Below are 15465 nucleotides of genomic sequence, written 5' to 3'. Positions count from 1 at the left end.
TTTCTGGTGTGAATGAATGCTGTTTGTACCAAATCTGTGCAAATTGTTATCTGTTAATATCCACTCCTTTTAAGTGTTATGTGTGTGGTTCTACGTGTCCTTGTACTTCACCTCTTAAACTGTAAGGATGGAAGACTCCTAGGGCTACCCATTTCCTTTTCTTACAGGTATCTTCACTTTTCTTCAACAAAATACGCATTTACGTGGTTAACTTGGTGGGAYTGGTACTGTTGTGGAGGGTTGATTCAAAGCTGTTTTGTGTTATAAAAACAGCAACAACAAAGAAAACCCCAGCCAATTGTTTAATATTCTATGAATCTTTTGTGTTATGTAAGTCTTGAAACCTAAGCACTTASGTTGTTTTTGCTCTGGCTGTTACTGTCTGGCTTTCTTAAATGCCTTGAGGCTTTGTTTGTAGAAAATAGTACCAATATGTTGTTTTCTTTCCAGTCATATAGTATCTCCTCTTTAGATATTAGAGAGTTAATTTGCCTCAGTGCACTTTAACTTTTGCTTTTTTAGTTTAGCAAAGGTGTTTATGTATATAATAGTGAAGCAACCTTAGTTCTTTAGGCGTACCCTGAGGTTTGTTTGGTTTTTAGCCTGTCGGTAGACCTTTTTTTTTCTTACTTCTCAATGTGAAGTGAACTGTTAATGCAGACTGTGCAGAATACATGGTTCTTGAACTGTAAGCAGTAAAAGTCTTAACTGCTTCAAATATGTGAGACTATCGYTCAGAAAGGTCGTTTGTGAATTGGTCTTTGACGTATCTATGGACAGGTGACCTTGTGACTTGTGTGATGCTGTTTGGTAGTTTAGACCTCAGTTCTTATGGAGAATTCAGTTCACTATCAGTTGTGAAGGCAAGGCTGTTTATGAAGATACTAGACTAGTTTTGTTGCCCTTGGGTGTCAGGAAGTACCATTTTCTAGTCTGTCATGAGGCAATCACCATCAGTCCATGATCAGATTTTGGGAGCTGAGACGAAAGCTGACAATCCTGCCTTCTGTAAATGCAAGACTGAATTTCTCAAAACTGCTGTATTTCCTCCACATAGGATTTTTTATTTATATATTTAATTATTTAGTGAGAGCAGAGCGATTGCAGCACAGCAGACAGTTTTATGATCACCTATTGAGTCAAAGCACCTTCATCCTTCTAATTTTTCAAAATCTGGAAGCTYTTGGCAGTTTTGGCCTGTGTACTGGTATCAGTCTACATGCCAGCATAATCTGTTATTTGATTGTTGTACATCTTTGACCTCTTCAATGTAGAACTTGTGCCAGAAAAAAAAAAAAAAAAGGTAATCTGTCACTATCTGTCTTCTGAGTTCTCTGTCCCTGAATCTGGCAGTGAACCTCAAGAGAGGGGAGAGAGGGAGAATAGGAAATAAGCTCATAACACCCCTGAGAAGAATTGAAGAAACACAGAGGAAGAACCATGGGCAAAACATGACTTTTGTAAATTCTCTGTGCTCCCTTAAGGTCTGACTTCTTTAGGATTTTGCAACAAGTATGTGGACTAAACAAACATTTCAAATGATTTTGATTAGAACATTGTCTGTGTGTGTACTTCTTAGCTTCACCTATTTCCTGGAAAAGTAGGTCTTCCCCCCTAAAYAGGCCACTTTGGTGTTAATTTTAAGCAGTATTATAAAGAAATCAGATTTATCGTAATGGCTAATAGTCTGCCCTGTGGTGATCATAAACCATGTAATCCCTGGCAGTCTGTCCCTTACATACAACAGTTTTCATGTTWAAAATGAGCATATGGTTGTTTGTGAGATTAACTGTTACATATTTAATAATCTCATTGAAGGCTAGCCTTTATTAATATGGATCAGTAGACAGGAAATAAGTTGAAATGCAAATATTTTGATTAGAAAATGTACCTTTTATAAAAAAAAAAATTGTAGTTGCAAAGTACTTCCCAGGTAAAAACAAGGATTATTCTCTGTTTATTTTTCCATTAAGCAATGTGAATGTAAAACATGTCATGGATGCAGATTGGGCTTTGAAGGGTAGCAGTAGCTGTTTGTGTTATCAATAGATATTTCTTTTGTGAAATATGCTTTAGACAAAATGTTTAAGCAAAAAGTGTTTGGGTCAGTGTGTTGTGTGTGTTTTTTTTTTTTTTTTTTTTTTTTTTTGTTTTTTTTTTTCCTGGTACTTGAATGGTGCTACCATGAGAAATAGGAATTGTTTGGGATTATTCAGAATTGATCTTCTGTATATTTTTGTTGTAGATATTCTTTTTCATTCCTACTTTTAAGTAGCCAGAGTTCCTACCAGTGTATTTTGTATGTGTGTGTGTTTGYGGAGGCAGAGGGGGAAGCAGATTATTTGCTGCATTTCATGTGTAAATGTGTGTTAGAGTTATATGTTTGTTCATCTGCATGATTTTGAGGGAAGTTGAATGAAGACTGCACTAATCTTTGTTTTGATAAGAGTAATTTAGATCTCTTAGCTGGTATTAAAAATGTTTACTTTTAAAGTAAATGCAGCATTAGGTTTCCCTTTAAATAAACAAGCAAACCTGCAGAGTACCTGTGAATTAGAACTGGTCACCCCCAAGCAACACTCTATAAGCAATTGCTAGTGAGTATGTTTTTACTTTGCAGGATCAGCTGAAAAGAGGAATTCCACGTAGCAGTAGCTGCTCTCAAGACTACCAGTATAGTAAGTAAGCTAAGAGTATATGAAGATACAGCACTTGTGAGCGTGTTGGCATACTGGTCTCATCATATAGGTGCGACCTGAATAGTTTTATTTTACAAGAACTTTAACCTAATGTAGCAACTTAAAACTTGTAGGCCTTTTGGTGACTGCTGGGCTGATGTGAGTTTTGGTAGGAGTTGCATGATGAATTTGTGAGTCTTGAGCACACGCCTTATACCTGTTAAGTGGTTTGTATAGTTGGTCTTTCCAGAAGGAGCAAAGTACTTTAAAATGCCTTCTCATTCTTTAGTCTTAAACATAGAACTAATTTCAATTTTTGTCTTGAAGTTTTTAGACCAGTATCAGCCTCTGCAAGACTCTTTATCAACCCAAATGCAGAAGTAGAGTTAAAAACTCCCAAGCTCGACTGGAATGTAGAAGTACAGAGAATTGCCATTGAACTCACTAAGCCACAGGTAAGCTGCCTTGGTATCTGATCTCACTTATTCTAGAGTTTGTGATAGGAGCTGTAATTTTTTTTTTTTTTAAATTATTACTATTTGTTTAAAAACATTGAAAATTTTCTCTTTATATGCGAGTAAACTACTTAGCAGGAACTGTGTCAACAGATCTGTGTAACAAACAGGTTCTGGTGGTAGATACTAATACTTTGGCCCTCTGTTATCTACAGAATCTCTCTGGTCATTTGGCCTCTATTCAACACTTAAGTATGCTTAAGTAGCATTTTTTTTTTTTTGCATAGAGAATGGAATGATTCTTATGAGTGCTCTTATTCTGCTGTATCTKATAAGGTTGTAAAGTGATACATTCCTAACTGAAGACATGCCAAGATACAAAGGTGGGAATGAATGAACTGTAGCCTTGGCAGAAAAGCCTGCAGAGGTATCCAGTAACTCCTTTAGATTAACTCATTAGCAGTCAGTGTTGCAAGTCGCTCTGATGACTTCTGGTTAGTAAAAGTTCCACTACCACCAAATAATGCTCAAATTGAAACATTTTGGAGAAATCACATATTGACAATGGAAGAAAACAAGATCAGCTTGAGAAGGCCTTTTACTTSGTGGAGAGCAGACTAACAGAAAATACACACTGGTTTTGCCCTTGAGAAACCTGAAATTCTTACGTTGGTGCTCTCAAAGAGGTCTGCTTTTCCATACTGATGGAAATGTATAGGCCTGCATTTTGATATACTTGAAGGAATACTGAAGACTCCGGTAGATGTTTTTATATTTTGAAAATTGTGGGTGAAAAAATATGAACTTTTGTTGCAAAATGTGTTTTTGTGTCRTTAGTACCTCAGCATGATAGATATTCTGGAGTCGGTAGATTACATGGTTCGCAACGCACCATACCGAAGATTCAGACCAAATGTACCTCTCCATAAAAATGCTAAAGAATGGTAAGTTGCATGTGTTCATACATTCTCGGGGAGACACTGAACTCCTCTCTAGTYCCTTCTTGGTGGTTAATGGTGATTTTTCTAGGTAGATTGCACATATCATTGTTACTTTAACAGTGCTTTGCTTAGTCGAGTATAAATGGATTTGTAGGAGAGATGATATGACTTTGAAGGTTGACCCTGTCGCCATAGTCTTCAAGCTAAATGCCAGTTTTCCCTCTTGAGGTTAGAAGGCAATTTAAGAAAGGTKTAACATCCCCACCATCCCCACCAGCACCTCTGAAATTATCAAATGAGTTAGAAGGGAAACATTCATCTCCACTGCAATTTCAATTCATAGAGTTTTGTGCTGCTAAATACTGTGGATGTTTTCAAGAATACCTAACTGATACTGATGAGAGTGCTTTAGTTTTGCATGACTGTGTACTTAATGCTGCTAGAGCCCATAATTAGTAATGCACCATCAGTAGAGTGCCATGATGTGCAGTCCTTGAGTCACTAAATGTGAGTTTATCTTGCAAAAGTCATGGTGAAATGTTTAAACTTTCTTTATAAACAAAGTTACTTACATGGCAGGTTGGGAACCAATTATTTTCATATCGATTAACTGTCTCRGTAATTTTAAGTTGTAATGCACAAAATGAAGTAGGAAATTCCTCATGAGTGTGAAATTATTGTAGGTGGAAATACGCCGGTAACAGTGTTCTTGAAGTTCATATCAAAAGATGCACTCGCATGTGGTCGTGGAGTAACATAAAACAACATAGGCAACTTCTGAAGAGTTATAAAAATGTGTACAAGAACAAGCTGACCCAGAGTAAACTGTCCGAAGAAACACAGAGGCAAATTCAGGTACATAGTGTTGCTGTGGCAGTATGTTTCTTGGTTCAATAGACCTAGTTCATTTTACTACTGAAATTTTCCTTTTTTTTTCCTTTATGTTTCCTTTTCTTTATTTTCTAGCTAGCTCTTTAAGCAATAAGTGCGACTGTTTAAGACTTCAAGAAATCTCTCTCTTCCTGAGCATTGACTTACTCCCAATATTTTAGTATATTTTGAAAGAAACGGGGATAATGGGTAGCTATACAAATATTTACACGGAATGCGGTGGAGTATTGAGTCTGTAATATGTGGTTTTTTTTTTTTTTTTTAGGGCTGTAAGTATCAGAAAGAAATATAGAGGCTCTCGTGTTGAGTTTCTGTGTAAAGCTTGAGCCAACCTCAGTGATGATAAGTTCTTTCAAAGAAAAGCCTTTCAAAGATAAAGCTAGAGTACATTAAATTCCTTTGAACATAATATTCCACATGCTAACATTCAAAAGATGCTGATAAGCATGCATGTTTTAGGGGCTTTATTAAATCAAGTATTTGTATATGACAGTAATCATGGCTGGTGATTTTACTTGTGGAAGAGSTCTGTGGAAATGTAGTTCTAATCTCAAAACTGGAGTGCAAAACAACCTTTTGTGGAAAGAAAAAAAATAGCAGTGAAGTGCTATTTACATTGACATTTTTTGTTTATGTATTAGTGAACTCTGCATTTACTGAAGTACAGAATTGATGTATTTAAAAACAAGATTTGCACATCAGGTTTCATCTTCTTTCTTCTTTGCAGGTTAATCTTTTAACTTCTGTTATGCCTTTGAAAGAGAAGAGAATGTTAAGAAAGAAATTAGAGAGTGAATCTGAAAAGGCTAGTAGAGGAGTGGTAGTGGTGAACTCTTTCATTTATATTTATTTGAGCTTTAAAAGTAAATGATTTCCTAATATGCTTTATAGGACCTGGAAAGAAAACTTGATGTCTTCAACATAATTTTAGCAAGACAACAAGCACAAGTTGAGGTAAGAAATAAGTTCTGTTCTGTAATACTGTAACACTTCAGACAGGATTATTCTGTCATGATAATATTTTGAGAACCTTTGTGGTAATATCTGCAACTGAGATTCAAAAACACCTAGCACATGGTGTAGAAGCTCAGACTAATCTTCTGAGAAAGCACTGCTGAGAACTTGTGAGAACATGGCTAGCTTTAAAATGAGCCTCTATGACAGTGTAACATCAGTATTTGTCAATACCTCTGGGATGTGCATTAAATGAAGATGAAATAGGAAAAATGATGCTTGCTTTTGAGATGTTTCTGGTCAGACTTCCAATTTAAAAACAGAAAGTATGGCATGGTGAAAAAGTTCCAAGTACTATGTTACAGGATCAGTSTTCAGACTTGTAACTTGCTGCTATCTGGTGTGTAAATGAAAGCATTCTTAATCTTGTGYAGATATGATATTCTTGTGTCTCAGTTAAATGTCTGTTTAGTCAGTATACTGCRTATATTACTTATGTAGAAATAATGTTCTGTGTTTTAATGTCTGTGTTTATTTTTCTTTTTAAGATGGTAAGATCRGGACAAAAATTACTGAAGAAAAAAACCACTGAAGCAGAAAAAAAAAGTGGAGGCTGGTTTAGTGGTTTCTGGGGTAAGAAGGAATCTAGAAAAAAGGAGGATGAAGAATCATCGGTTCCTGAAAGTAGGTTGAAGCAGAAATACACTATTTATATATATATTTTAAGATTGTTAAATGTAGTAAGAAGGAAGTTAGTAGGTGTTGTGCTCCCTGTTCCATGGTAGAATAGAGTAAGGCAGAGAATCTACCGTGCTGTCTTGATTCATCGTATGTTTTTACCTGACGTTGATGAATATTATGTTGGCAAATAAGATAAAAATGAATGGGGGTTCAGGGTCAGAAATGAYCCTAAACATTTCAAAGTCAAAATACTGTGTTCTTCTGATGGCCTGCTGTCTCAACCAGAAGTTCCAGTAGTTTTAATAGTATTCCTCAAAGCCATTTTGGTTATTGGGAGTTACGGGTCCTCWTGCAATAAATGATATCTGTGCAACATACTTAACACCATGTAAAAAGACTGTTTCAGTGTAAATCAAAGTGTAAATGTATGGGTTTGTTTATCTTTAAGCTATTGATGAAATAATGACGCCTGAAGAGAAAGCTAAGCTTTTTACCGCTATTGGATATAGCGACAGCTCTCATCACCTTTCCTTACCAAAAGAGGTAGGCAACTTCAGTGGGGTTGGTGTAAAAGAATAAGTAACAACTTCTGATCTTCGTTAGCCTTACCAAAAGCAATCACTCATSGGATATGAATCAGTGAAAGTCCAGTCTATATTGAATATACACAGAGGCTCACAAACAAAATGATCGTCATGAAAGAAAGCTTGGAAGGAGAAAACTAAGAAAATGCCAAATGTTAAAAGTTACTCTCAATATACTCATTTTCTGTGTGTGCTCTTATCATCACTTAAATCTTGGYAGGACTGGAGGCGTTGCTGGTTTGGTTTAGAGTTGCTCATCATCTACAGAAGCATTTATTTTATTACATTAGGAATGTTTATTTTAAGTAGAATATTGTTTTTTCACTGTTTCTTTCTTCCCCATTCTTATTTTTGTTTCTCTCATGAAACCTACTCCCAACCCACAAAAAAACCCTGCTTCAACCTTGTATATTTTTATTAAATTTAATCCTAATCCTGCATGTGAATCAAACAAGAAAGCTCAGAATTACTGGAGTGGCAATATCCCATTCTCTTTGTAGTTGAGAGTTTGAGAGCAGTAGCAAGCATCTCTTAGCAGCATAGAGGAGACATGCTCCAAACAATGTCYAGTACTGCTGATTTTTATTTATTTCACCCATTTCTTGTTTCTTGTGTGGAAGAATTTCCATTCCTAATTTGGGCAAACTATTAATTTTAAAGGTGGTTTCATATCTCTCGGTACGAGGAAGAAATGTGCAGTCTGTGAGCTCAGATAGGAAGTATTGTTTGATTCTTAAGTTTCTGGTTAACAAGGCCACCAAATGGTACTTTTCTCAGAAAGGCAAAACCTCTTCTTTACAAGGGCAGTGCCTGACAGTTTAGGAGCAAGAACAASAAGGGCACCTGCACAGTACATTTTAAAATACCATTTTTTGGTGGGTTTGTGATGATTTTCTTTGATCTTGCCAGCTCTGAGTGTAGTTTACCCACACTTCCTCATACAGCTTAAAGACCAGCTGTATCTCCTCACAAGAGATAGAGGTTAAATACATTCTGCATAGTTTGAAATACTGTTTTATGTTAACAAAATGATGGATAGGGTTTGAATGAAAGTAAAGACTTCATGCTTAGCTTCCTGCATAGGGTTGTATATTTTGGCTACTGAAGTASCTGCAAGTACTATGTTTCAATGATTAGTTTAAATTAGAAGTTCTGTGAAATTATTCACATCAAGATAACCAATCTCCATCTTCTCTTTCCTCTGTGTTAGTATGTTGCCCATGTTGTGACACTGAAGCTGTTAAGTACTTCTCTTACAATTAAAGAAGACAAGAACGTGCCAGAAACCCTTAAAGTACAGATAATTGATCTGAGTACCAAAATATCGCAGCGTCCAGGAGCACAAGCCATAAAGTAATTTATTAGCTTGGTATCACTTCTTTTCTGACTTTGTTTTTTTTTGTTTGTTTTTTGTTTTTTGTTTTTTTTCTTCTTGGACAGCGCATTATACTGCATATTGACTTGTCTGTTTCTGAGCTAACTGGCTATAAAAAGAGAATATCAATATTACTGTGAACAACTAGTCTGTTTAATTGATTTTCTGTATTTATTAATGTAACTTTTTCTTAAGTGTGTGGTACACTAGTCCTGGGTAGCGAAGTTGGTTCTGTATTTTCCTTTATGAAAGGCTTTCTCATCTTGTATGCCTTTTCTGCATAGAGCTGGATTCTGTACTACAATGAAATAATATTTAATTATTTGTCTACTCTAGGGTGGAAGCAAAGCTTGAAAACTGGTATATTACGGGTTTGAGACAAGAAAACATTGTACCTTCCCTTGTGGCTTCCATAGGGGATAAGAGGTCTTCTCTACTTAAAATAGAGTTTAATATTAACCCAGAAGATTGTGCTGCTGACCAGAGTCTTACTATTGAATCGCAGCCTGTGGAAATAAAATACGATGCAGTGAGTAGAAACTTTTTGCCTGATTGTCCATTACTTTTTTTTCCCCCCTCCTATTCTTGTTCTCCCAATTTGTATGTMATACTTGGGATTTTTTACTGAGTGAATTTTGTATGTATTGATAATTCTCTGTCTCTTTCTTTCATGTAAGAGAACAATAAATGCAATGATAGAATTCTTCCAGACAAGTAAGGGAATGGATCTTGAAAAACTAACAACAGCCACATTAATGAAGTTGGAAGAAATTAAGGAAAGAACTGCTACAGGTAGGATGATAACAYAAATCTCATATCTCTTAGGTCAAATCTTGAATATTAAAAAAATAATTCTCTGGGGTTTTCAGAACTCTGCTTAAGATGGAAGTCTGAAAGGAATGTAGTCTTAGAGGATCCTATTCATGTTTTATTTTCTGTGTTGTTTGATCTGGGGATTTTGTGAGGAGGAACCATCAGTTTAATGAGAATTCAATAATGGGTTGAGATATACATATATANTTTTTTTTTTTTTTTTTTTTTTTTTTTTTTTTTTTTTTTTTTTAGTAAAGAGCACTTTTTTATATATGGAAGAAATTTTTACCTGTGAATGAAAGGTCATTTTTAACATCTCTTTTGTTTAAGGATTAGCACACATGATTGAAATGCGGAAAGTCCTTGAGTTGAAGATCAATCTGAAACCTTCCTACCTTGTGGTTCCAAAGACTGGTTTCTACTATGAGAAATCAGACTTGCTGATTTTGGACTTTGGTACATTTCAGGTATGTAAGTGGCTTCACTCTTTCTCTTCCAAAGAATAAATCACTCTTGACACAGCTGTCATCTGGAGCTATCTTTCTTTTGAAGGGTGAACGTGATCATTTATTTGTGGTTTTATTTTAAAATACTTGTTGCCAAGTCCTTCAGGTCATCAGCAATTCCATTGGTGTCCAGAAGTCTTAGGGGTGTTTTTGTTGTACTTTCCTGAGGAAACATWTGTTAACAAATGCTCAGCTTTTTTTGGAAAACTCAAAATGGTTCGATAAAATTTATGAAAACATATTGTGTTTATCCTTATTGAACAAAGTCTGAAATAAATCTAGATCTCTGAAAAAAATTATCTTTAATCTTAATTATCTTTTTATCTTCACTGGAATTAATAGCATGTTTATGTAACTAGTAGACTTACCTTTTCTTGTCACTTATGTGTTTAGCTGAACAGTGTAAATCAAGGCAGTAGTCAAGCGTCTAGCTTTCCGTCTTTGGAGGAGATGATGGACAAAGCTTATGACAAGTTTGATGTGGAAATAAAAAATGTTCAACTTCTTTTTGTCAGAGCAGGTAATAACCACATTGAATAAACCACTGTTTATTCAAAATAGTGATTATGTAATAAGTATGTTATTTAAAGAAAAGTGCAAATCAAAACTAGCACTGACTAAAATATTAAAATTAGCACAACTAAATGATTTTAGATTACATATGTTACTACACTATTTCTCATACTAGTTCTTTGAAAATGACTGCTTGTTGTTTTTCACTTTTTTTTTAAGTGGATACCTGCAAGCAACATAAATACATAGATTTTTATTCCATTTTTTTATACTGAAGGCTGTTGTTTCTAAAGGCTTCTAAAATACTCCACCTAAATGGTGTAGGGTTTCAGGGTTCTTTAACCTTTGCTAGTGATGCTACTTGGTTATCTTTACATGTTAACTTAATTACTTTATGTGTTAACTTACTTAAAACAGTTAAKAAGCAATACTGTTTTCTCATCTAAATTGTCTCAACATTTACAGGTGAAGACTGGAAGAAAGCTCGATTCCAACATCCATCAACTTTGCATGTATTGCAGCCTATGGACATTCATGTGCAGTTGGCAAAATCAATGGTTGATAATGACACCAGGATGGCCAAGTAATGTATCTTATATGCTTTTTTATTATTATTTTATTACTTGGTACTTAATGAAAAAAACAGTTATGTTTTTCCTGAACCTTCAGTTAGGCCTTTGAATTTGAAGGTATTAATTTTAAGTTCTTCAGTAAGAAGGAAATGAACGAAGCCCACTGCTTTGTAGATTTTTTTTTTTGTTATTCTTTAATCATTCTCTTGTTATCTCAATTGGTTGCCAAATAGACTGTTGGAGTCCAGCATCTGTTTTAATACCAAGTTGCTGGCTTTCCTGTGATGTGATCTTTATATATGTATCTAGATATAAAKAAGATTTTAAACTGAGAATTGTTACGTACTTGGGATTAATCAAATTTTCGGATTATGCTAATACTCAGAAGTTCCAMATGCTAAGCTTTATTTCAGTAATAATTTTCTCCTCCTTACCCCTTTCGTGTGTGTGTGTGTGTGTGTTGTTTTAAGGTTCAAAGTGTCAGGTGGGCTTCCTTTGGTGCAYGTCAGACTTTCTGACCAGAAAATCAGTGCGATTCTCGATCTGATTGATAGTATTCCTTTGCCAGAGAAGTCGTCTATATCAATTCCAAGCACAAAGGTATGCAGACTATGTATAGGACTATAAGGGGGATGGAGGTGGGAGAAAAGTAAAAAAATGAACMTTATTAAAATGGTTGTTATAAAATTAATGTGTTCTTGCTAATGACTGTCGTCGTCTTTGGAAGTAGGAGCTCTCAAGTTTTCAGCTGGACTGGCAAAGTGTGTCCATTATGATTTACCAGGCCAGACTTAAACCAGGCTATCTGGGCATTTGTCATGCTGACTTCAGTATGTTTATTGGCAAAACTGGCCTTTCTAGGAAATGTGTGAAAAAACAAGCTTACAGCTTCAGGTGGGAATTGACCGAACATTCTAGGTTATGTAAAAGTTTTTTTTATTTTTTGTCTCTCTCCTTTGTAGGTGTCAGCCATTCCCGCAATCCCTGTTAGCAAAGGCTTACTTAATACACCACAGCTCCTTGCAGAAATAGAGTCAGGTAAGACACTGCAAATAAGTGTTTGTAAAAGTAGAAAGTCAAAATATATGAATTAAAAATTTCTGGCTAATGTTGACCTTAAAACATGTATTGGAGGCAGTAGAGGCTAGTATGCTTATCTCTAACTTCCATTGAACAAGAAGACTAGAATAAGGTGCTGACATCACCTGAAATTATTACTTTTTCTTAAATATCACGTAATTTTGGGGCGAATACTTCACCTTATGAAGCTTCTGCATTTGCAACCTCATAAAGGTAAGTAGAGTGAGCTGTTAATAACTGTATTAAGAAGTTATTAGCATACTTATTTAGCTACAGAGATGTCACAAAATGCCTCTTGGAGCAGAGTATTAAGGAATCTATTGTTCTGGAACTGACTTAAAGCCTGCTTAACCAAAAGTGATCTGCCACTGCCCTTCAGGGTTTTGTGTAGGACATACTTGGGTAGCCTGTATTGTGCTTGCTGCATGGCAAAAAGGCGGGGGGGGGGGGTGTATGTAAGGCTCCACAGTGTGGAACACACAGTGTGTCTAAAGGAGGTGGCCTTGCATAAATAGGCAGCATACGGTAGAGAGAGTCTGTCTTGCACGTCACTGGTAGTACTGTCCTTGAATGTTTTGCACTAGCAAAGGTTTCTTTTACATAAAAGTACAGAACTGGGGTGGCAAGCAAATTTATGTATTGATATTATAAATGTCTATAGTTTTTCTTTCTTACATGGATTCTTTAACCTCTAATGATGCAGCTGTACCCTAGTGGTTTCCTTTGTAGGGGCTTCAATTTTCCTTTTCTCCACTTAATTTGTACCTTTTCATTCAGTGGATAAGAAAGCAGTGTAAATCTAAAAAAAAGAATACACTTGGAAGATTATGTTTAAATTGGTCAGTTGCATTAAAGTTACACTGGCATGAGAAAGAGGGTAGGAGATGTGTGCCTGATTCTGGAAGATTCCTTTAATAAGAAGGAGGTCACACCTGTTCTGCAGACTCTGAAGAGGAATATTTTGATGTTGAAGAACATTCTGAATCTACTAGCAGGCCTCTAATTAAAGGGGAAGAAATAAGAAGTGAAGAACCAGCTCAAGAGGAGCTGACRGATATTCAACTGAAGTTTGAAATTAAAGAGGTACATCTCCCTCTAATTCTGCTTTTGCTTTTAACATACAGAATAGTTCAAACAAACAAAAAAACATTTAGTACCATCATTTTCCATCACAAAGACCCTAAATCATGATTTGAAACAAGTATTGCAATAGAGGAACAAAATAAATGTCARATGAGTTACTTAAAAGCAGCAAACCCCAAAAGATTTCTATGATGTTAAATTCTCTCCTTTTTTGCATCCAGATATTCACTACATTTAAAAAAAAAAAATTCCTTTAACTTAATTTAAAATCAATAAATTAACATTAATGTTAGCATAGTTTAAGTGATTTTTTTCCCCCCCTTTCTAGTCATGCTTTGAGGGATGAGCATACCAGATAACTATAATATAATAAAAGTGTTATAATACATCTCTCTATTTATCTATAGTTACATACAGAAAAAAAATTCTATATAACTGTATATTATAAATAACAAATATGTGTATAATACAATAGATAACTGTAATACAATAACTGTGTTTTTCTTGGATGTGTAGGTTTTGATAGAACTTACCAGGCAAAAGAAAACTGAGGAAACTGTCCTTGTGTTTGATGTAATGCATCTTGGGACAGAGGCTACAGTCAGAACTTACAATTTAACAGCTGTATCTTACTTGAAGAAAATTAGTTTGGATTACTATGATATTGAAGGTAATGAATTATTAAAGTATAATACCATTGTTTGTATCTATTAGTCTGAAAGTGTGTCTTTCCTGTCTGCTTTTCCACTTAAATACTGTTGTAGTTTTAAAGATACAATATTTACTGTGCAACTTTCCATTGGCAACAGTTGTCCAGGGGCTACAAATGATAAGTTTTGCCCTCCTTGATAGACGTTAGATACTTAAGTAGCCTAGTGCTTAATCTTTGGATACAAAATGGGAACAGTCTTKCCGTGTTGCACTGAAAACTCAGAGAAACCATTTAGTGAGTTTCAGTGGTGCAGCATACTTTAAAACAATGTGTAGCAAGCTACCTCCTCCTTCAGAGGCACAAATTCTTTTTTGCTTGATAGCCTAATGCTTATGCAATTGTGTGGTATGTTGCAGGTAGAAAGTCACCCCTTCATCTAATTAGCTCTTCAGATAAACCTGGCTTAGACCTTCTGAAGGTGGAATATATCAAGGTATATATGAGTTTTGTTTTATTTTTAAAGCCTTCTTGTGCAGTGAAGTCTTAAATCTACTCTTCAGAGTAGACCCATTTTGTCCTCTGGAGAGTGCAGTGCCGGGTTTGATTTACTAGTAACCTTGAGTTGTTATTGTTTTCAGGCTGACAGAAATGGTCCAAGCTTTCAGACAGCATTCAACAACACTGAACAGATGATTCAAGTAAGTGTCTTTAGCTTTTCTGATTTTCTGTTGAATTTGTTAGCTCATGTAGATGAAATTCAAATGAAAAAAGAGTGGCTGGTCACCCTYATCTGTGTGATCATATAACTCACATGCCCACTATGGCAAGTGTAGTGGGCCTAGAAGTCTTTTCCTTTCCTGGCAAAGATAATTTGTCTGATGCTTTTTTGGTATGGTAGTGCTGACAATGCTGTCAGCAGGGGCCACCTTGTAGTTTTGGGGTGTCAATTAGGTTCTTCAAGAACAAAACTCAGGTGCCACTGAGATGAATATATATGTTGAGTTTCCCGGGTTAACCTTATTGGAGAACTCTGTACAGAACTTAATTTTCCCCACCTCATGAGCTGTATCCCAACAAGTCTTTACTRAGGCTTTGGCATCTGGAAAAATTGGATTTGAAGTCTTCCCACTTTAAGCTTATTCAGTTAGAAAATAGCCTTTGTTAATGTGCAAGGCAGGCTTTATCTGCCTACCAGACTTTTTTTAGTGAATTTGTTGAGAAATGTCTCTGTCCTGAACATTTGCACAGCAGCAACTTGTCTCTTAATTTTTTATGCCTATAAAAGGATATTGTATTGCTGCAGGAGCATCCAAGAATGCCTCAGGGTTTGTCAGAGCACACTGTTGGAGAAGGTTGAATTCTGGTTTAGATGAGACTTCTGTAGGTGTATTTCTTCTAAATTGTCATCCAAGAGATAAGCAATTTCCTCTGTTTTCATGGTTTTAATTTCATTTTGTGTAATTTTGCTTTTGTGCTCAGGAGATTATAGTTTAATAGTTACGGCTATTATACCTTTGTCATCTTTGCTTCTTTTTAAGCTTAGGGTTCTTCTGTTTTACAGAAAGCTTTTGAAAATTTATTGCTAGTACAACATGATTTTGTTTTCCTTTCTCAGAGATACTTATGCTTAATACCTTTTCTTCTCACTCTACCTGTTGTTCAAGTTACTTCCTTGTGACATGGAGTC

The 15465-nt window shown here is 35.5% G+C and overlaps 1 protein-coding gene across 2 annotated transcripts in view; it reads left to right on the top strand.

The window, feature by feature from the left end:
* The window catches only part of VPS13C (vacuolar protein sorting 13 homolog C), a 70680-nt gene that overhangs the window by 11161 nt on the left and 44054 nt on the right, over positions 1 to 15465 (top strand). For both annotated transcript variants that reach the window (XM_026052722.1, XM_026052717.1), the window contains 19 exons: positions 2621 to 2678; positions 3006 to 3133; positions 3971 to 4077; positions 4758 to 4929; positions 5857 to 5919; positions 6468 to 6603; positions 7049 to 7143; positions 8395 to 8537; positions 8896 to 9088; positions 9237 to 9351; positions 9703 to 9839; positions 10272 to 10398; positions 10857 to 10974; positions 11434 to 11563; positions 11926 to 12001; positions 12987 to 13126; positions 13643 to 13796; positions 14195 to 14271; positions 14417 to 14476. In XM_026052722.1, the coding sequence (XP_025908507.1) occupies positions 2621 to 2678; positions 3006 to 3133; positions 3971 to 4077; positions 4758 to 4929; positions 5857 to 5919; positions 6468 to 6603; positions 7049 to 7143; positions 8395 to 8537; positions 8896 to 9088; positions 9237 to 9351; positions 9703 to 9839; positions 10272 to 10398; positions 10857 to 10974; positions 11434 to 11563; positions 11926 to 12001; positions 12987 to 13126; positions 13643 to 13796; positions 14195 to 14271; positions 14417 to 14476 (2229 nt within the window). The remainder of the gene's footprint in view (positions 1 to 2620; positions 2679 to 3005; positions 3134 to 3970; positions 4078 to 4757; positions 4930 to 5856; positions 5920 to 6467; positions 6604 to 7048; positions 7144 to 8394; positions 8538 to 8895; positions 9089 to 9236; positions 9352 to 9702; positions 9840 to 10271; positions 10399 to 10856; positions 10975 to 11433; positions 11564 to 11925; positions 12002 to 12986; positions 13127 to 13642; positions 13797 to 14194; positions 14272 to 14416; positions 14477 to 15465) is intronic.

Source organism: Nothoprocta perdicaria, unplaced genomic scaffold, assembly GCF_003342845.1.
Source record: "Nothoprocta perdicaria isolate Ctin4 unplaced genomic scaffold, notPer1 scaffold_113, whole genome shotgun sequence".
NCBI lineage: Eukaryota > Metazoa > Chordata > Aves > Tinamiformes > Tinamidae > Nothoprocta > Nothoprocta perdicaria.
This window is presented reverse-complemented; position numbering and strand designations above follow the sequence as displayed.